This window comes from Lampris incognitus, chromosome 16 (genome assembly GCF_029633865.1).
Source record: "Lampris incognitus isolate fLamInc1 chromosome 16, fLamInc1.hap2, whole genome shotgun sequence".
Lineage (NCBI taxonomy): Eukaryota > Metazoa > Chordata > Actinopteri > Lampriformes > Lampridae > Lampris > Lampris incognitus.
The window spans coordinates 36,286,013-36,309,282 of NC_079226.1; the positions used below are offsets into that span (position 1 = coordinate 36,286,013).

A 23,270-nucleotide genomic window follows, 5' to 3' on the forward strand; every position below is an offset into this window, starting at 1 on the left:
AAAACACCAGACAATTCAGTTGTGCAGCATACAATATGCTAAAAAAGAACAAGCAGTATAAGAATGTAAGTCTTGTGTATGGAGATGGCAGTCAGAAAGAGTCCCAGACCAACTGGAGTGCTTCGCTGGCTAGGGATGAGAGACTGTTTGGCTCTGGCTGTGCCATAGGCTGGGGTCTGGAACCAGAGGGACGTGGGGTGAATTCTGCAAATAGTGGGGGACTGGGGTTTTATAGGACTCTGGGTGCTTTCTTTAATATCAGACCCAACTGGCCTGACCCCCCCAGCAGTTTGGTCGATGTGGTGGTGATTTTTCTCAAGTTTTTCCGAACCAGCGAATAATACACAGACTGTTAAACCACTTTCTTAAAAAAGGATTTGGGAGACTGTTAAAAGTTTGCAGTCTATGTTAAAATTTCCCGTTTTTTTTTTTTTTTTAAATGAAGTCCATTCTCTGTCGTCCCTTTTGCATGTGTGATAGCCATTTTATGATTGTATGACCTGTGTGCTCAGATGATCATGTGTTTGCCATATAATGACCTATACCATGTATGGCTTTGGTCTGTATTGCTTAGATGCTTAAAGTCCATGTGTAACAGAACAAAGGTAGTGTAATAAGGCGTCTTCTCCATGTGAACAAATAGAGGCCTATTGTTAGCTGTTGGTTGATAGCGGAGGAATGTATGAGAAACTCACTGAGTGTAGCAAGTCTGTACACACTACTACTGCTACTACTACTACTACTACTACTACTACTTTCGGCTGCTCCCATTAGGGGTCGCCACAGCGGATCATCCGTTTCCATCCCATCCTGTCTTCTGCACCTTCCTCTGTCACACCAGCCACCTGCATGTCTTCCCTCACCACATCCATAAACCTCCTCTTTGGCCTTCCTCTCTTCCTCTTCCCTGGCAGCTCCAGCTTCAGTATCCTTCTCCTAGTATACCCAGCATCTCCCCTCCACACATGTCCAAGCCATCTCAATCTTGCCTCTCTTGCTTTGTATCCAAACCGTCCAACCTGAGCTGTCCCTCTAATATACTCGTTCCTAATCCTGTCCTTCTTCGTCACTCCCAGTGAAAATCTTATCATCTTCAACTCTGCCACCTCCAGCTCCACTGCCTGTCTTTTCATCAGTGCCACTGTCTCCAAACCATATAACATAGCTGGTCTCACAACCATCTTGTAAACCTTCCCTTTAACTCTTGCTGGTACCCTTCTGTCGCAAATCACTCCTGACACTCTTCTCCACCCACTCCACCCTGCCTGCACTCTCTTCTTCACCTCTCTCCTGCACTCCGTTACTTTGGACAGTTGACCCCAATATTTAAACTCCTATGCCTTTGTCACTTCTACTCCTTGCATCCTCACCATTCTGCTGTCCTCCCTCTCATTCACGCATATATATTCTGTCTTGCTCCTACTGACTTTCATTCCTCTTCTCTCCAGTGCATACCTCCACCTCTCCAGGCTCTCCTCAACCTGCACCCTACTCTCGCTACAGATCACAATGTCATCCGCAAACATCATCGTCCATGGAGACTCCTGCCTGATATCGTCCGTCAACCTGTCCATCACCATTGCAAACAAGAAAGGGCTCAGAGCCGATCCTTGATGTAATCCCACCTCCACCTTGAACCCATCTGTCATTCCAACCGCACACCTCACCACTATCACACTTCCCTCATACATATCCTGCACCACCCCTACATACTTCCCTGCAACTCCCGACTTCCTCATACAATACCACACCTCCTCTCTCGGCACCCTGTCGTATGCTTTCTCTAAATCCACAAAGACACAATCTAACTCCTTCTGGCCTTCTCCATACTTCTCAATCAACATTCTCAAAGCAAACATCACATCTGTGGTGCTCTTTCCTGGCATGAAACCATACTGCTGCTCACTAATCGTTACCTCTCCTCTTAACCTAGCTTCTATTACTCTTTCCTATATCTTCATGCTGTGGCTGATCAACTTTATACCCCGGTAGTTAGTACAGTTCTGCACATCACCTTTGTTCTTGAAAATTGGTACCAGTATTCGTCTTCTCCACTCCTCAGGCATCCTCTCACTTTCCAAGATTGTGTTAAAACAATCTAATTAAAAACCCCACTGCCATCTCTCCTAAACACCTCCATGCCTCCACAGGTATAAGTCTGTACATACTAATTGGAGAAACAGCCTTGGTGGGATGTGAGCTGGAAGACATGAGATAAGGAGGAGGAGAACAGACTACTGCCCTATAAGAGAGACTGTTGATTGATCGGCGCGCACTTGTACGGTTGACTTCATGGGTGCCATGCTTGCAAGCATTACTAAAGTGTGACAATACTGCAGGAGACCTTGTCTCGTTCCTCATTTCTTGTCAGAGTGGAATCTGAATGATTGCCATGACGCGTGTAATCTGCACAGTTGTTCCACCGGAGCAGCTGGTCGTATGTAGCCTACTGCAGCGCTGCCTGGATGTCCAACAGCACATTACTCTTGTTATTGTTTGTCATATAGCCTATTGATGCTCTTGGAATGTAGGCTAACTGTAAATCCCCACGAGACTATAGCCTATATTGATCCCTACATTGACGTGGAAAAAAAATTCCAGCAACTAAAAAACACGACAGGAGGGCAGGTAACAAAGCAGTAATAATGGTTTCACACCACTGGCTGTGCTTCTAGTAACACTGATTTGTAAGATGAGTAAAAACTGAAACACACATTGTACAGGATTGTTTATGGAGTAATTGTCTTAACCCAAATGTATAATTTCCCACACACATATATACTACCTATAGCCTATCCAATAATTGCCACGACGTCATCTTGTGCCAGACTCTGGCTTTCTGCCTATAGTTATACGAACAAAGTACTAATACCCCCCCCCCCACCTCTCACACATAATGCCAGGAAAAGGTCTGCCATAAAATATTTGTTATTTTGCAGGAGGGAGTCTGCCCTTTCACTAAAGAGAGCCCCTGTGGTTACGTTGCATGATGTCAAACAAACTAAGCATGACAATTAACACTTTGAGCGTTGACCTTAACGTACAGCTTTCCACGCTGCACTCTGCAGCTACTGCCTTGAATGTTGTGTTCAGTGCTGTTCCACAGGTGTAAAAGGCCACAGGCTGTTTATAAGTCAAGTGGTTTGCACACAAAGGTTGTCGTGGCGACCGTCAGTCTCGCCTCTCAAATCGTCTTGATGCCGTCCTTCTTTACCTTGCACAGCACATTCTGTTTGATGGGGCAACTTGAAAGGACTCGCATGTCACGAGAATGGGTTTTGCTGCTTTAATGCATCGCCAGCCTTCATCAGTTCTCCTGTTTTAAACATTTAAAACGAATAAGAGAAACCCCCTATAGGAATAAAATGACCTTTTTCGTGGACTACCAGGGGGCAACCGATTCACCTTTCCTCAATGTTAATGTCAAACCTTCTGTTTGTTCGGTATATAGGTCCACCCTATAAGAGCTTTTCTGCATCAAGAAACTCGGGACATGAATTTACTATGGCAAGGCCTGCTTTCTAAAGAACACACCCCTGTGGTCTAAAACCCACTTCGTCTTTTTTTTTCCATTCCTGGAATATATCCAAAGGAAGCATTATCAAAGTTCATTTAGTCATACTGGGTTTTTTGTTCATGTTCTCTCTCTCTCCGTCTCCTCTCTTTCTCCTTCTCTCTCTCTCTTCCACAGCCTTGGGGAATGGCAGAGAGCTAACTGAACTGTCTCTGACACAAAAAGGGAGACTGATTCAGCCTATGGAGGACCAAAGAAAACACCCAAGTGGCCATTTGCTCTTGTGCTTCAGAACCTGGTTTGTGCACCACCACCACCACCCCGCCCAATGGTAAAGCCACACGATTACAATGCATGCTCCTTTCACTTTCCATGTTTCCTTTTCCTGTTATAGTTTTCCGACTCCATCGCAGAGCGTGAAGGGGGGATAGTCAGGTGCGCGGGAAGATGGTTTAAGCAGGGGGGCTGCCAACTAAAACGAAAAGTATAGTGGCGAGCCGGCGTGGAAGAATGAGTCGCAGGGGCGGCTCTATGATTTTTCTAAAGCGGGGGCCGTAAAGGGGCCACATTTTACACAGAGGGGCCAAGAATATGTCCAACATCCATGCACCATTCCTTATTCATTAAGCTGTAAATACATTTCACCCATCATTCCCTGTTTGCTGTTGGCTCTATGGCTTTGAGCAAAGAGGCTCGTCGTTGAATATATTTTGCAAACTGTGCCTTGTTCGAGCACACTGTGTATGTCACAAAAGCTTGGAAAATAAGCAAACAGTCTTAATTTTCATATTTATTTCCTTTTAAACTAGGGTGCATAGAAAACATATTAGTAAATGTCTGGAAAGAAGCAAATGAAATAAGACTTACTTAACTCTTACTCAAATTTTGATGCAGGGGCCAATCAGATTTCAGCTGGGGCCCCCTCTGGTCCCGCCCCTGGATCAAGTGGAGAGGTAGAGATCTCTTTGTAGTCGCATCTACCGTGGCCCATACACCGCACGACCCCGGGAGTGCTCTTTCATTCACACCGACCAGAACGGACCAGAACTGATAACAGCGTACCGAGTCCCCCCCCCCCGCCCCGCCCCGCCATGTACCAAGTGGCTTAGTCTGAGATGGACCCTCAAAACGACAACACAAGAGTAACCACAACACGAACACCACGTCGCTAAAAGGCACTTTTAAATCCAACATCAACAGTCCCATCAGCCATTGCGCTCCCCCAGCGCAGAGCCGCCGACACTCAGAGCGACCGCCTCCCCCGGTTGCTACAGTATGACGTCATTGTGTTGTTTGTAAGGTGTGCGTGTGTAGCAGCTTGTACATTCCACGCAGCCCTAGCCCACTGTTTAAAATAAATGTATGTTTTATTTATTTGTTTGTTTGTTTGTTTGCACGTTAGGAAAAGTTAAGCATACTGTTGGGTCTGAGATGTTACACAGCCACCTGCCACTACTGGGGGGGGGCTGCATCCACCACTAGGGGGAGCTGCAGCCCCCCTTCCCGCGCTAATGGTTATAGTTGGGGTGGGGGGGGGGGTTAGGCTAACCCTCCCAACCAACCGCCAAGGGCAGTCAGATTCTGTTTCGAGCTAAATCAAGACTTTCCCTGCAGAATGGGATCACCGTTTGGGTAATGTCACCTGTTCGCATCAAGTGTGTGTGACTGCACAAATAGCTTATAGCCTAGCATAGACGCCGGTCCCGTGGGGGTTCCGGTGCTGGTGTACCCACCACCCACCAGCCAGCTTTGCGGTGTTTTAAAAAGCGTCTTAAGCTTTGGTTAAAATCAGCACAAACGTGCAATCACAAATACATGTCCTTGCTTTAATTTTTTGCACATATTTTAGATTTCGCTCAGAGTTTTTGTTGTACTTTTTTATTCAGAGTGCTTAGTATATGTTTCTTAGCCAGGAGCAGCCTAGGGTTCTGGCTGGGACCAGCCCAGGTGCAACCTGACCGTAGACTTGTGTGTAATTTATATTTCCTGCCATTGAATGGGCCAGGTTGATTTTTATAGCCGTTGACATAGTTGAGGTCAGATTGTTGTTTATTGATGTTTCAGGTCAGATTGCTATTTATATTTATTGTTGCTGAAGAGATGAAATTCATATTCATTATGTTGTTATCATATAGGCCAGATTGCTATTTATACCCACTGATTCAAATAGATCAGATTATATTTATGACTTTTGAGATTGGTTTTCTGATGTATTGTCATGTTTTTATTTTGTCTTGATTGTTCTTTGTCTGCCTGCCCAATAGTTTTCTGATGTGTTGTTATGTTTTTACTTCTGTATTAACTGTCGTTTGTTTGCCTGCCCAGGGACTGCAGATGCAAATTAGCTGCCGGCTAACTCTGGTGCAATTGTAAAACTGTGCGTTGTCCCTGTCAAATACACAATAAACTAAACTAAACTAAATAGGTTGAACAACCAAAATAAATGAATAAATAAGCTTAATAAATATATACAAACTGCATCTTAAAAAAAAACTCCATCTGTTTATTCTACAATTAGGCCTACTGGTGAACATTTCAACCACGAATGGCATTATCCAATTGAAATTGCTACGCTCCTCCTTCGGAAATAGCCTGCAGCCCATGGTGAATGTGAGTCGGTTCTTTTTATTTCCTTCTCTTGCAGCAGGCTGCTGTTCAGCTAGGCAGGTCACGTCATGTGCCAAAATGTGTTTGGCGAATGGACGTTAGCAGTGTATGCATAGTTAAATTGTTTGTGTAGCTATTGCTCTTGGTTGTACTGAAAGATGAAACACACGGTGTAGTGTTTAGTTGTGAATGTGGCCAATGTGTATGTAAATACTGTGTGATGGATACCAAGTTATGGTATTCATATACGTATATAAAGGTTTTGCTTGTTGCTTAGGTATTGCTATCGTTTGTACCAACCCATCCACTGAGGATGCACAAGCCAGTGCATTCTTAGTCCCCATCCCAAGCCCAAATAAATGGGGAGGGTTGTGTCAGGAAGGGCATCCAGTGTAAAACCTTTGCCAAATCAAATACGTAGATCATAAATCAGTTTTCCATTCCGGATCGAGGCCCAGGTTACCAACATAGTAGTAGCATATTGCTATCGATTGTACTATTATCATCATCATCATCGGCAGTCACTCGGGGTCAGGTATGACTGTCCTCCCTCTAGGTCCCTCTGGGTCCTCAGGTGGGCTTAGAGGCCAATTCTGGAGCTGCATAATGGGAGGACGCCTGCACGTGACAGCTTTTTTACATGGAGTGGCTGATGCACCTGCAGCCACCACACAGTCCTTGGCAGGGGGTGGCCAGAGTCCAATGGCATGGAGAACCAAGCTGATTGGGGAGCACCCTCTGTTGCAGCCTTCATCCACCTTCACTACCGTTGTGACCTTCCACCAGTTCCACCAATGAGGTCTTTGTTGGATCACGCTTCGTCTGGAACCTCCCCCTGACCTATCTGCCTTGGGTGACCCTACCAGGAGCTGGATGGCAGTGAGATCACTGGTACATGCAAGCTCCTCCACCACGGCAAGGTGGCTATCCAGGAGAAGTGTACACGTGAGGGTCATAGTGTTATATGTTAACCAACCTTGCCACTCCCTAAAAACACTAAAGCTGTGCAAGGAGAAAGAGGGAATCAAGGAAGATTAAAAGAGAGGAAACGTGATAAATACCTTCAAAAACTGGCATTGCACATTTTCGGCACTTTTTGGCTGGACCGGACCACCGGGTCAGCCCTACAGACACGGATGTCCCTGAGTGATCGTGTTTAGAGTGACTGAGTGAACAAGTTACACAATTGGGCCGCTGGATCAGGTGACCACCGACATCACTGAAGTCACGCGATCGGCCGGCCGACCAACGACGTCGCTGGTAAACACGGAAGTGGGAGTACGCACAGTGGTTCCAGCTCATTCCACATTTATCGCACGCTAACGAACGGAATATATTGCTGCTCATGGATACTACCCAAATGCTCTTTCCGCATCTGGTTACGCGCTGTACCAGTCCAAATAACACCCCAAATAACAATCACTCTGACAAAACACTCAATACAAAACGAGTCTTATACCTAGTTCACACGACACGATCCTAGCTAGCCCTGATTTTCCCACCCCCCCACCAGTTTTTGGAGCTCCCCGACGAAAGCCCCAGAGCCGAGCAAGTCGGCACTTGAGTGCTCTCAGGTGTTAACCGTTCAAAGACGGGAGCCGATAAACTCGCCGATACATTCTCCAATACGAACTTGCCGATACACTCTCCAATACGAACTTGCCGATACACTCTCCGATACGAACTTGCCGATACATTCTCAGATACGAACTTGCCGATACACTCTCCGATACGAACTTGCCAATATATTCTCAGATACGAACTTGCCGATACACTCTCCGATACGAACTTGCCGATACATTCTCAGATACGAACTCGCCGATACACTCTCTGATACGAACTTGCCGATACACTCTCTGATACGAACTTGCCGATACACTCTCCGATACGAACTTGCCGATACACTCTCCGATACGAACTTGCCGATACACTCTCCGATACGAACTTGCCGATACACTCTCCGATACGAACTTGCCGATACACTCTCCGATACGAACTTGCCGATACACTCTCCGATACGAACTTGCCGATACATTCTCCGATACGAACTTGCCGATACACTCTCCGATACGAACTTGCCGATACACTCTCCGATACGAACTTGCCGATACACTCTCCGATACGAACTTGCCGATACACTCTCCGATACGAACTTGCCGATACACTCTCAGATACGAACTTGCCGATACACTCTCCGATACGAACTTGCCGATACAAACTTGCCGATACACTCTCCGATACGAACTTGCCGATACATTCTCAGATACGAACTTGCCGATACACTCTCCGATACGAACTTGCCGATACATTCTCCGATACGAACTTGCCGATACATTCTCAGATACGAACTTGCCAATACACTCTCCGATACGAACTTGCCGATACATTCTCAGATACGAACTTGCCGATACACTCTCCGATACGAACTCGCCGATACACTCTCCGATACGAACTCGCCGATACATTCTCCGATACGAACTTGCCGATACACTCTCCGATACGAACTTGCCGATACATTCTCAGATACGAACTTGCCGATACACTCTCCGATACGAACTTGCCGATACACTCTCAGATACGAACTTGCCGATACACTCTCCGATACGAACTTGCCGATACAAACTTGCCGATACACTCTCCGATACGAACTTGCCGATACATTCTCAGATACGAACTTGCCGATACACTCTCCGATACGAACTTGCCGATACATTCTCCGATACGAACTTGCCGATACATTCTCAGATACGAACTTGCCAATACACTCTCCGATACGAACTTGCCGATACATTCTCAGATACGAACTTGCCGATACACTCTCCGATACGAACTCGCCGATACACTCTCCGATACGAACTCGCCGATACATTCTCCGATACGAACTTGCCGATACACTCTCCGATACGAACTTGCCGATACATTCTCAGATACGAACTTGCCGATACACTCTCCGATACGAACTTGCCGATACATTCTCCGATACGAACTTGCCGATACATTCTCAGATACGAACTTGCCAATACACTCTCCGATACGAACTTGCCGATACATTCTCCGATACGAACTTGCCGATACACTCTCCGATACGAACTTGCCGATACACTCTCCGATACGAACTCGCCGATACATTCTCCGATACGAACTCGCCGATACACTCTCCGATACGAAATTGCCGAAACACTCTCCGATACGAACTTGCCGATACACTCTCCGATACGAACTTGCCGATACATTCTCAGATACGAACTTGCCGATACATTCTCCGATACGAACTCGCCGATACATTCTCCGATACAAACTCGCCGATACATTCTCCGATACGAACTTGCCGATACACTCTCCGATACGAACTTGCCGATACATCGCGGACTCGTCCCAAGTATCTAGTAAGCTCCATATGTGGACCTGTCGGGGAGTCCAAATCCTGTCGTGTGAAACGTGTTGTGAAGGTCAGTGAGGGCGGTGCAGAGCTACAGCCAATGATCATAGTGAAGGCCAGTGAAAGGCTAATGCTTAAATGAATCAGTTTTGTTTACTTTATCAGTATTTGATTTGCTTTTTTATATAGGTGTATTGTTGTTTTTCAATGTTTCCATTGTAGTGAAATTGCCGCACTGTTGATTGACTGTCACACAAGTTCGTATTTATTTTACTGATGTCTTCAGTTACCTTTTCAAAAATTGTTTGCAACAAGGTTCACAAAAAGTAGTGTGTCTGACTGAAACCGTTGCATAACAAAGTATATGCAACTTGTATACAACTTCTATACAGCGCTTGCCAGTCTTTTATAAATCCCAGTCTGCAGAATAATTGGACTCCCCTTGCCTTCACTGGAAGACACCTGCAGGATGCTGCTGCCTCTGCGGAGCCCCGCGGCATCCTGAACCCCTGTCATCCTCTCGTCTCTCTGCTGCCGTCTGGGAGGCACTGCGGGGCCTTAGAGAGCCGCACTTCCAGGCTCAAAAACAGCTTTTACCCCAGAGTCGTCACTGAACCGAACTCCACAAAACACCACCCCCACCCCAGCACCATCATTACACTCCCACCACAGGATTAACAACTGAACAGTATTCCCGCACAATGACTGAATGTGCAGCAACATCCGTAAATATATGTGTATAACGTGCAATCATATTTCTTATAAGGTGCAGTAGCATTTGGTACATTATTATTATTATCGTTGTTATTATTGTTTGTCTGTATGGGCAGGTGTGTGTGTGTGTGTGCATGTGTGTGCGTGTGGGATGTTAAATGAACCGTTTTAGGAGCTGCACAGCACATTTCGTTGTACAGTGCACCATGCCAGTAAAGGCACTCTGTTCTGCAAGTTCTTGCAAAACAGGAAGAGCCCCCGGAGTGCACGCGCCCTCGCGTTTTTTTTGCAGTAGCATGTTGATCTCTGCAACATGCATCTCTCCCTTCATTCTTACTCTGAAGGGTCATTCAAAAGCCTCTCTGCCAATCGATACCTCCCATCACTCCGCTGTGCATCGCATCTTTCTAACCCCGCACTGTGCCGGTGGCTCCGGTCTCCTAGCAACCGGCGCCCTGAGAGGAGTTGACAGCGTTTGAGTGGGCACCCTCACCTCGACGCACTCCGCCACCGCCTCTCTCCCACATCCCCATAACGCTCACACGAGCTTTTCAGGCCGACCCATCTCATCCGAGCCTCACTTTACACGTGATTGCATCCGATCTGTCTTGACCTGTTACCTCCGAGCAACCTCGAGCACTAATTGAATATGTCAGCCACGGTAGGACACGCGCCAGTGGCGGCTGGCCAGGACGGGGCGCTGGGGCGCCGCCCCCCTCTAGTATCAAGAGATGAAAATCAAACATAATTTAGTTGTGTGATGCAAATAATTATGAAATAAAAGTGTTTTCAGTCTGTGAGCGCGTGTCAGCAGCCATTAAATATTGGTTCAAGTGGTGTTTGGTTGGTTTCTGTCTGAATACATATACTTCCTGGGTGAGGGGTGAAGGCCAAGCGATACCTTATGTAAGCCGTCAAACTTGTGGCGAGCAGGTGACCTGAGGCTGCTGTCTGATTGGTTTCTTCAGATTTTCCAGGGGGCGCAGTTCTGTGCGCCCCACACACCCGCTTTTATTGACAGCGAATTGGTATTGTTTTAATTGTTGTTGTTGTTTTTTTTTTAATCTAATGTGATTGGACAAGTCTCGTGGCTGTCAATCGCGTTCACACCCACCACGACGCCTCGTCTCGACTGTCAATCATCCACCGTCTACGACCCCTGATAAAATCTATAGGCTACATTGTCCTTCTTCAGAACTCTGTGACCGCGTGGACATTAAAGCAGCTGTCGGGTGTGCTGCGCCAAGGGAAATCGCGCCCCCCCCCCCACAAATTTTTTTAGCACCAGCCGCCACTGACACGCACTACATGGGAATGCGCGCGTGGCACGGTGGGCAAACCAAGGCCCTGTCTTGAGTGTCGTGAGTGTATAGGCTGGCCGTGCGTTAACCACGCGCTGTTCGAGCAGGTGTTTCATATTCAGACGTGTCGAGGGGTGCGCCACCAAACGCAGCAGGTTCCTCCGAGGCTGTGGATGCGCGCCGCGTCATGGCGCCTTCACATTTAGGCTGGCTGTAGCCCCGAGCCACAGCCATAAAATGACGTGAGTGGCTGAGGACGCTAAATGGCAGCGCTTGAAATAGCGCACCTGCCCTGCCAGCGCGCTCACCCACTTGCCGATACGATCACGACCCCGGTACACGGCTTTCAGCACCGTGTCGTGGACAGCCCCCCCCCCCCCCCGCCGCGTCTCGCCGAGGACGTCTCACCCACCGCGGGGGAAAAGAAGTAAGCGCAACGGGGAAAGAAGAGCTCAAGCCTCGCGCTTTACCTCACGGTCGATCCTGAAGTGATACGGGGGGGAGACAAAACCATGCATACGGAAGGACAGAAGAATGTGTCGTTCTTTGATTTCATCGGGGGGATTCAACTCCTCCACGGGGAGGACACCAAGACGGTCCTCCCGGTCGTCTTGATAGGGATCTGCGTGTCCGGGGCCCTGGGGAATTTGCTGGTTTTGCTGATTTTCCTCCGCGATTTCCGCCACGGACGGGGGTCCGAGATCAAAGCGCTCCTCGCCTCTCTGGCCTCGACGGACTTGCTTATCCTGCTGCTGTGCGCCCCGGTGCGCGCCGTGACATACTACAAGCAGACCTGGACCCTTGGGAGCTTCGTCTGCGCCACGGCGGACTGGTTTCAGCACTCGTGCGTGGTGGCGAAAACTTTGATCCTCGCGGTCACCAGCAAGGCGAAGCACAACTTGGTCCCCAGCGCCGCCAAGGGACCCCTCTTCAGCCCGACGTGGATTCACGGCGCTCTGGCGTTCATCTGGACGGTGTCGATGCTGTTCCCGGTGCCCCAGATGTTATTCGCCGCCCTGCAGCCCAGCGGCCCCGACGCCATCTGCGTGTCCGAGATACCGGCGTGCGCCTCCGATTTCATGGCCCTCTTCTACAAAATCTACCCCGCCGCTACTTTTGCGCTGCCGACCGTCTTCACCCTGGCGTACTACACCCAGACGCTCTACACGGCGGTGAACCACGCGCCCGGCCCCCTGCAGCAGAGCAAGGTCACCCTGCTTTTGCTGTGCGTCAGCGGCGCCAACGCGCTCATGCTGCTGCCCGAATGGGGGACGTTCACTTGGGTGAGACTCGGCTACAGCAAGCCTCCCGTGGGAGTCGTCATCTGCGCACAGGTCCTCCTTTACGCATGCAGCGCCCTCTCCCCGGTCATCTCCATGACCATGTACGACGACGTGCGCCAGGGGGTCGTCGCCCTCTGGCTGATGGCAACCTGCAGGAGCGCCAAGCGCCTCGCCGGCGAGCGGCGTCCCGGCACGGACGGAGTCGCCGAGGAGGAGATCCGAGCCAACTCCACCGCCACCGCCAACAACTCCCAAGACCCGGAGAAGACCTTCCCGGACGTGGAGCACTTTTGGACGGGGCGCAGGGACACGTACGTCGAGGAGAACCAAGACCCGATTCCGTGGGAGAGAGAGGAGAAAATGTTGTAGTGGGAAAACGACTTATTTACACGTGAATGTGTCTTTCTGTGCGGCAAGACGACTTCGACATGTGTGTCCTTCTTTCTCTTTTTTTTTTCCAGTTGCCTCTCGTGTCTTCCGGTTGGCAGGCCCTCCCCTTTTCTGTTGTGAGCGCTACAAAGTAACTCGGCTTGTGTATCATTTCGTGGTGTAGGTAAACGCACATGTCTCTGTAGACTCTGGACACAGTGTCACCACCAGGCTACCTAGCTGTAGATGTCTGTTATCCGGTCACGTGAGCGGAGTTAGGCTCGTGGTCTTTGTAACAACTCGTCTGTGAAAAGTGAAATGTAAATACTCTCCACACGCGACCGTCAACGGGTCCGTCGTGGTTGTGTGTGTGGTGCGTAAATTGGATAATTGGATATTAAAAACGTTCTCAAAAATGGACTGCTCTCTTTCGCGCGCGCGCGCGCGCACACACACACACACACACACACACACTGGAAAGGCCACAAACACACACTGCACCTTCATCACGGATAAAATACGACTCGGTCACCACACTGGAGACGCAACTAATCCAGCTGCTTTGTGAATTTCACGCCAGCAGTCACGTTTCACCGGAAGTCACGGTCTCTCATGAAATAACGTGCGTGCTCAAAATGTCGACCTCATCACTTGCTCCCCACTTTGGCTCACTCCAGTTTGTTAAAGACGTCTCTGCAGCATGTCAGCCGTGCGTCATAACATGCCGGATCGTCTCGGCCCAAAAGCAGCAGCTTTACACAGGATCTGAATGTACTGCTTAGCCTGCTATATTCAGTGTGTCCCCTTTGTGTTGAGTCTGAGTGGAAATCATGTTGAGGTAGAAATTCACCTAAAGCCACCCAGTAGAAATTCACGTCGTTCGGGTTTCGCTCCTGATGGTTGCAAACACCGTGCGGTTCCTTCAGCTGGACTTTCGCGCCCCTGCTGATGAAGCTGTTGCAAGGTCCAAAATAACAGCATCACATCCAGCAGTCTGTATCACAGATGGCTAGGCAAGTCTCCACAGCTCTCAGACACTAAGGCCTTTTCTTTTAATGCATCTGTGTGCCACCAAACCAGGCGGCCTCCCGTGGTCCCCCCAGCCCGGCTCCTCTGACATTTTACTCTGCGGGAGTGCAGAAGAAAGGGCACAGGTCGAAAGTGAAAAGCAGACCTTTAAAGCTCTTCGCTGTGCTCCTGCACATTATTTATTCATAACACGGATCCGCTATCTTACTGGACTGTATTTAAGGGGTCGACAGTGTGTCGTCTCATAGCTTTTCTTCTTGTCTACTTGGTTTCATTATTGTTTTAGCCAATCAGTAAAGATGATTTGACCTTATATTGTCCCTCAGAAAACAGAAAATAGTTATACATAACCAAAGATGGCTATTCTGACGTCACAGTTTTTTGCAGCTAAACTGTAATTTTTTCTAATTTTTTACCCTGCAAACCTTTTAATCTTTTGCAGTGTAAAATGTGTTTTAAATTTTTTTTTTATTTTTTGCAGTGTAAAAAGAGAAATCATTAAAACTGACAAATCAACAACAACAACAGTAATCTCTTGTGTATTTGATGCATTATGTAATATATAATAATAATAATAATAATATATGAATTGGTTGTTTCTACCTGGAGCTGTGCATTACCATGAGTGGAATAAATGATGATGAAATGAAATATAAATAAATGTAGATTAAAGACCGCCATGAATCATATAGGCATCAGAGGGGGTCTTGCTTGTTTTGGAATGAGATTACATTGCACTTGTAATGCTTGGATAAACGCCCGTCAGATCCAGCTCCCGGCGTGGTCTAGGACTCATCCGAGAGTGCGCGGTCTCAGTTTGCGGCTCGGGCGACCCTTGCGAGAGTCGCACGAGGATTAAAGCCGTGCGCGCCCGTTGCGGAGGCTGCAGCAGGCAGTCGGCACAGTGGAGTGCGCTCAGCGGCAGAAGCTCCCCTGTAACCCCGAGCGACGTGTAACCAGCCAACCGTCTCAGCAGCCTCCCTCGAGACCCCCCGCTGCACCGCCCGGCGAAACACTGGGGGGGAGGCGGTGCAGCAAAGACAAAAAGGCCTCACCGAGAGTCTTTCAGGACGAGCATGTGAATGTTCTTAGGAGATGCTCGACGATCTCAGCAGTACGCGGTGATAATAGCTGGGGTGGCCGTTTCTAAGAACTATATCATGTGACCTCTTATGTAACGCTGTGTGTCCAGGTGCCTAGTGCGTTCTGCTTTGTCTGGCCACACAAACACAAGGCTGGCGTCAGAATGATCAGTGCCTGAAGGGAGAAACTCCATAATCCCTAGTTGCGATGTACTGCATCTGACCATGGCATTAGGGATAGTGAAAGGCTAAAAGACTCCCCCCCCCCCACCTCCCTTTAGCTCACGGATAGTTAACACAATATGTCAATGGACTAAGTACCAGCTGTATTATTTATGGAGTCAGGCAGTCCTATGGGACATCAGTTAAGGGTTAAAAATAGGCTGAGACAGCGGCTTCGGCACAATACTAACTAGCTGAACTGTTGACCTTTAACCCTACACCGAGCCCTGCAGCCCATTCTTGGTTTTGTGTGATGTGAAAGAGGAATCAGCTCATTTCTGCGTTCATTCATGAAGTAATGGCGGTAGAACACAGTCTGGTGGACATACAGGCGTAATTTATGGGGGGGTAAGGGGGGCATGTCCCCCTCAATATTTAGAAGAGGTGAATTCCCCCCCCCAAAAATATATTGATAATGTTAACTCCCTTGCCAGAAAAGGTAAAATAACAACACAGACAGTCAAACTACTTAAAATGTCGTTCGTACTTGTTTTCCAACGATTTCATACACCCCTATGCTTGGACCATACCATTTTAACCTTGCCACTGGGATTGCCGACCTCGTTGCTGTCTTGCAGTTGCTCCTGACAACCAGGAGACTGGAGCATGAATGATGGTGTAAGCAAGTGTAAGTAACGTAGCTAGCCAGCTTGCTTGTCTAGCCCAGTACACCGCCCTTTCTTACCTTTGGGGTTTCTGAGTTAGATTTTCTTACGTATTTCCGGATGAATTATAGCCCTATCTAGTTTATAACTTGTGTTTGGGGTTATCAGTTCACACACCCTCACGAACTAGCTAGCTAGCTGGGGCTTGCTAACAGCAGCCCCTAGACGTTTATGTTAGCTTAAATGAACTTGAACTGATCATTTCGGGCACGTGAGATAACATAATAGGTACATCTACAAACCAATTTGTGCCAAGGGTATTGTATTAGTTCAAATGCATCTACTACTTTCATTCACAGAGTCAACATGAGCAAGAGGAAAGTAACAGAAGATATCCGATAGGCTAGCCTATCTGAAAGTTGTTTTTCTTTTACATAAATAAGACATTTCCACTATAAATTGATGTAGAAAAAGAGCAAATAGGTGCATATAAATTCACCAGAATGCAGTGAAATTAAATGTGTGATGCTCAAAATTTCCAAGGGGGAGCACCCCCTGACCCCACCCCCTGACCCCCCGCTAAATGTGTCCCCCCCCCCAATGTCCCAAGTGACGACATCAGTCCCAGTCACGGTCCTACAGTCAGTTAGTCAGTAAACGGTCTCCTGAATCGAACCCCCGAAACAACAACACAATAATAACCACAGTATGAACGCCACATCGTTAAAACACAATTTTAAATCGAACATTAACAGTCCCATCAGCCATTGCGCTCCCCCAACGCAGAACCGCTGGCGGTTAGAGCGACCACCTCCCCAGGTCGCTACAGTATGACGTCATTGTTCGTAAGGCGCGTGTGTAGCGGGGTTTGAATGGGGTGTTTTCTCACTTTATTATTAAACATGTACATCCCACGCAGCCCTACCCACTGTTTAAAATGAAGGTTGTATAACCGGATATTTTCTTGCCCGGTGCGGGATTCGATACGGGATGTACTGCACCACAAGGCGACATCACTAACCGCTTGGCTAAAGGGTCAGATCCCTTAGCTGGGGACTAACGTCTCTTATTAGTAGTTTACAGTATGTTTTGTTTTGTTTTTACATTTACGTTTGGAAACATTAGGCTTAGGTACTGTTGGGTCTAAGATGTTACACAGCCACCTGCCACTACTGTGGGGGGGGGGGGGGCTGCTGCACCTACCGCGCTCATGATCCCAGCACACTCTAGGCAGGAGGCAGCGAGAGCCTTGACAGGTACCAGCACACAGCCACTCACACACAAGTCATACCTATGGATCATCTGTGGAGACTCCTACTCACCCTTATATGTACATGTCCCTGGACTGGGGAGGGGTTCCTGGACTGGGGAGGGGTTCCAGTGCACCCTCAGGAAAGCTACGCATATACAGGAAGTAAATAGTTAGACCTAATTCACTGCTGCGTTGAGAAATGGGAATTTGTGGCGCGTAGCTACACTAATTGTTTCTACATTGCGTAAAGACTTTGCGTGAATTGGGCACCTATGAGAAAAGACAAAACTTGTTCACTTCGGATTAAGAGAGTGGAGGATTTTTCATGGGGCCTCATGCGGACTTGTGCAGCTGGGTTTCGCCACAACACCCACCCCCCTTGCTGTGGCATGTTTACCCTGCTGGATGCTATAGGTATGCACCAGAGATGTGCAATATCATTACTGTCCATTTTAACCTCCTTGGGGTGTCAGATGGGTGGGGTCTACCTGACCAGGAAGACTTAGACTGTGTCAGTCAGGAGTGCAAGTTGCAAATCACTGTCAGGTATACCAAAATGTCTGTAATCCAGACTGCTATAATTGTCTAAACCTGTTAAAACTGTCATCTTATATGCAAGAACTTCCACACATCAGGCAAGAAAGTATTCTGAATATGACCATAAAATAAATTTTAAATACTATTTCACCAAAAGTGTTTTCTGTTCTGAGAAAATGTGTGCCAGAATTACTATTCCAAATCGTTCACGTGGTTGTTATATCCTGCATCATTTGTCATTAGCAGACAATGTGTGTCGGAGTAGGAGAAATCCTGCCCTGCGTGGAAGTTTAACCTGGGATCTTCTGTCGCTGCCTGGCATCTTGTGGCCTTTCTGTCATTTCTGAACTTCTTTATCTGGGTCCTTGAAAGACCCTGCTTGATAATCTCAGACTAGCGAAGTTAGGGCTATCTTTTAAATCGCTTAAAGCACTCGCATTTTTCAGTTGTTACAAGTTTAAATTGCAAGGTCATTTCTTTAAACTCAATGGCCCAATGACTGCTGGGATAGGTTCCAGCATCCCCGTGACCCTGAGAGTAGGATAAGCGGCTTGGATGTTGGATGGATGGATGGATGGATGGATGGATGGATCAGTTGCACTGACATTATGCATGGAAAGACACGTACATGTTCTCTCTACCAACCCATAATCAAGCTCGCGGCTGCTGGAGCCTGTTCCTGCAGGCACTGCACAGAAGTAAGCAGAAACGGAAGTCTCCAGTCCACCACACACACTATTCATAACTTATGATGAACAAGTCTGAGGCTCCAATTCATCTGACATTCATGTCTTCGGAGAGCCCCTCAAGAGGCTGGGACTGAACATGGGACCCTCCTGCTGTGACGTGACCGTGCTGCTGGGATGTGAGAAGTGGCTCGCTGCGTGATCAAATGTAGTTGGTGTGCATAGCGATGCACATAATGGGCATTTTTGAGAAACCTTTTGCTGCACACCAGACCGCTCTCCCCTCATCACATTGGCTCCATCATATGCTTGCACAGTGAGCTTCTCCTCATCACCGTCGGACAAAAAGACTGTTCAGTCTGTCCAGAAGTAGACGTTGCATCAATAACAGGGAGAAATTTTTAAAAAAAACATTCCTGCACTGCATGGTTCGCGTCGACGTGTCTCACCACAAGCACCAGTTGAGACTGTGTTGAAACGTCGGTGGTCTCATCTGCTTGAATGGCTACAAATTTAGCAGCCTCGACCTCCTCCATTATACGTCCCCTGATGACCGCTAGCATGCATTCCACAAGCTCGCTCTGCACAGTCTTCGAAATGCCCTTGAAAACCGTAGCAGTTTTGGAGGTGCTCCTCAAATGCCTCATCTAAAGATGCCACCAAGTCGACCAGGCCACGAGGAATGCCAGGGTTGTTGGAGCCCCGAGCCCTCACTTTCATCTTTGCCTAACTCAAACACTCCGCAACATTTCACGCAATCGATGAGACGGGCTAGGATGTGTCTGTTCTTGCTCACCTCGTCGTTGTGACGACGAACTGCTAGCCCGTAGCTCTCATCTAAGTGAGTGGCGATGTTCACCCTCCCAAACGCTGAAAATTTCAGACAACTGTCCATATGGATCTTCGATGCCTCATGTTTCTTCACCTTTTCAGACAGATGGTGCGTGTCGGTGACTCCTGTAGTTGTCCATGCGGTGGTGTCCGCCGTGCTGCCATCAGGGTGGAACAGTAAACAAAGGTAACAAAATACAGCATTAGCTACTTCCAGTGGCGCCCCCAAGGGGTGGCCAGGGGTGGCCACGGCCACCCTGATACTATCCCTGGCCCCCCCGGCTGCCCCCCCAGCCACGAGTCGCATATGCAGAATATGCTTCGGATTATGCATAATGTGCTTCTATCTGATATTTTACATTAGGTACTGTTCATTTAAATATTTTTCTTAACTCTCATATTGACAGTTTTCAACTAGCCTATACAGTATACTACAACAGCGTCATAGAATTCCCGAAATTCAGTCATGGCTTTTGGTTTTGGTGTGCCACCCCAAGATTTTCAGTGGCCCCATTTGGCCACCCCTATGAAACATTTCTGGGGGCGCCACTGGCTACTTCACAGCCTGCTGGCCAGGTTTTCCGTAAGAATGTTGTTAATGATGTGATAGAGTTGCTCTGAGTCTGAACACTAGTCATGTTGACCTTGAATGTGACTAGATCGAGGTAGCTGCCCTGGCTATCCCCAGGTTACGTATGACGAAAGCACGGTAGTCGAAGCCCTCCCGGAACCCATACAGATTGCATTGTAGAGCCTGTGATTTGAAAAACATTTTTTTTACATGAGAGTCTATCAGAGCAATCTGGGCGATTTTCAACCTGACTGAAATTGCCCAAAAGGGGCGGTACTCCATGGAGCACGACCTTACGCTGATTGGACAATGACATACAGAGGCAGCTCAAACTGTCTAGAACAGTCACAATTACTGTAACACTGTAATAGAATATGATAGAAAAAAAATTCCCTCCTTTTTCCCCTTTGGTGGTGCATCGCCTGATCGCCCTTATGAACAAACCGCCCATGCTCACCTCTCCTCGCTGTCCTAGTCATTCCATTTTGGTGGATTTGGGCTCCGACGCAAGCCTGGTGGATGTTGGGTTCGCTAAGAGACTGGGCTTTGACTCTCTTCCCCTGCCCAAGCCCCTGGAGGCAAGCACTTTGGATGGAAGTCTCCTCTGCAGGAAACCCCACCACACTCGGCCAGTTCAGTTGACTTTCCCTGGCAATCACTGAGCCTTAGTTTCCACCTGTTCCAATCCTCTCAGCATCCACTTATTCTGGGGTACCCTTAGCTAACTCAGCACAACCCTCAGTTTGACTGGGCTTCGGGAAAGGTAACTGCTTGGCGAATGAAGTGTTTAAAGATGTGTTTTCCATCTCATTCCCCCTGGGCTCCATCTCCTCCTGCTGGAGTTTCCTCTGTCTCCTGATTCAGATTTTCCTGACCTCTCCAGAGTTCCCCCCTTGTTACCTCGGCCTCAGGTTTTTAATAAAGCCAGAGCCCCACCTCATTGCATCCTCACCATGCTTATGACTCTGTCCTACCGCCCTGGTTCCAAGGACTTTGTTTGTGGCTAAGTAGCGTTTCTGGTGGCCCACCATGGAGAAAGGAAGTGGGTGAAGTTGCTGCCTGCCCGGTGTGCTCCTGTAACAAGGTCTCTCAACGTTCCCCCTCTGGCCTCTTACGCCTGCTCGCTGTTCCTCAGCATTCTCTAAGGTGGTGCACTTCATTCCTCTGCCAAGGAGACGGCGGAGGTTGTCATGTCCCGTCTTCCCAAGGATGTGTCGGACCAGGGTTCTCAGTTCTGGAAGGCGTTCCTCGCCCTCATTGGTGCCACCGCCAGCCTCTCTGGTTACCATCCCCCGTCAAACTGAGCGCCTCAGTCAGGAGTTGGAGACCGGCCTGCACTGTCTCCTCTCCCAGAGCCCAACTTCCTGGAGCAAACAACTCATCTGGGTCCAGTATGCTCATAATTCTCTGCCTTGCTCTTATACTGGTCTCTTCCCCCCTTTCAGCACGCCTATCAGCCACGCCTGTTCCCAGCCCAGGGGGAGATTAATGTACCCTCTGCTCTGGCCTTTGCTCGCCAGTGACGCCGCACGTGGAGCAGGGCCCGACAGGCGCTTCTCGAGAGTTCGACTCGCTACAAGACTGCGAACCACCGTCGAACTCCCGCTCCTTCTTATCAAGTCTGCCAGTGTGGCTGTCAACCCAGGACCTCCCTCTACATGTGGAATCCCTTAAATTGGCTCCTTGTGTTGTTCTCTTTCCCATCCCGAAGGTGATTAATCCTGTGGCTGTGAGACTCAAGCTCCCCGGGTCTATGAGGGTTCACCCAACCTTTCATGTGGCTAATATCAAACCAGTCAAGGAGAGTCTCCCCCTGCTCATCGATGGAGGTCCGGTTTACACCGTTAGATGGCTATTGGCTATTGCCACGGCCATGGACGCTGCTACCTGGTTGACTGTGAGGGTTATGGTCTTGAAGACTTGGGTATCAGCCAGTAACAGATCCTGACCTCATCCGTGACGTCCACCGATGTCATCCTGACGAGCCTGGGCCGTCAAGTTCCGACCAGTGGTGTGGAAAGAAAAACTTGGACTTCAAGTTATTACTCCACAAAACTGTAACGTCACGCCTCTTGTGTCTAATTAATCACCTGTCCCTGATTTTTGTTATTGGTCTACCCCAGGGGTGGCTAACCATGTGCCATGGAGAGCCATGTGTATGCAGGTTTTCATTCCAGCCAGGCTCCACACCAGGTGATTTCACTGATTAGCAACCCTTCAACCGAAGAGGGAAACTGTATTAGTGAAATCACCTGGTGTGGAGTCGGGTTGGAATGAAAACCTGCATACACATGGCTCTCCATGTCACGTGGTTAGCCATTTTTCTACCTGCCTTGTATGAGTCGTGCGTTTGAGTCTCCTGTCTGTTGGCCCCACCTTTACAAAAACTTGTGATATTCTAAAAATGTCGCCAGCATCGCGTAAATCTTTTCATCCTTAGAAATGTATACATTATTCAGAGATTAATCGTAACTCTAAAGCCCAGCCGGTGCGTTTGTTAAACAGGACCGATCTGGCTGATGGCAGTCATCATCGTCCTCTCGTGTGGTCACTGGACATTTAGTCCATCCCATTGCAGCTGGTTTTCATAGCACTCCACTGAGTTTGATCACTGTTAGAGATGGACGGAAATCCTCTTAATACAGATCACGTGACATGTGTTCATTACGCTTGGAAAAGGAGCTACGTTTAAAAAAAACGTTATTTTGTAACGGCATCTAAACTGTCCTCGTGTGCGTCGCTAAATGAATATATAGTGACACCTGCTGGTGAGAATTGAGAACAGGCCTGGTGTTCTGGGCTCACAGTATGACTTTCACATAAATATCAATCAAACTGCTTTTTTTTTCTCTGCTGGCGTATTTTACACCAGGACTCGACGCAAGGGGATTGTCTACCTCCCTGTTAAATAAATAAATAAGCAACCATCCCCCTCGGGTTAATGGCATCACGTGCATAGTTTAATCAAGGAAGGTTAGAATGTATAAAGAAATCCACCATCGATAATTCCAGCCTATATTAGAGACGCATGCATCAGAGCGAGCGCCAGTAGTATTTAAATACTATTGAATGTTACGTATATGTGACTGTTTTCCATGTATGTGCTTACTTGTTTCAATAGGCCAAGATTACAAAATATTAGAAAAGTGACAGAAATATTCCGGATTATGAATATTAATAGTCTTGATTTGAAATATGCACAAATTGAATTTTAACATGAGAGGAGACACTCAGACATAGTTTGGTGCTCAGCTGGCAGATGTTGTGTTGTGGCCCCTTCATGGCTCC

General features: G+C 48.0%; 1 protein-coding gene across 1 annotated transcript; it reads left to right on the forward strand.

Annotated features, from left to right (window-relative positions):
- The first annotated feature begins 12,027 nt into the window (after positions 1-12,027).
- LOC130126072 (G-protein coupled receptor 151) lies at positions 12,028-13,167 on the forward strand. The gene has a single exon (XM_056295438.1). The coding sequence runs from the start codon at positions 12,028-12,030 to the stop codon at positions 13,165-13,167; it is 1,140 nt and encodes a 379-aa protein (XP_056151413.1).
- The last annotated feature ends 10,103 nt before the right edge of the window (positions 13,168-23,270 follow it).

What these genes read in the sequence shown, in the direction of transcription:
- LOC130126072 (XM_056295438.1), top strand. Translation starts at nt 12,028, where the DNA reads ATGCATACGGAAGGACAGAAGAATGTGTCGTTCTTTGATTTCATCGGG.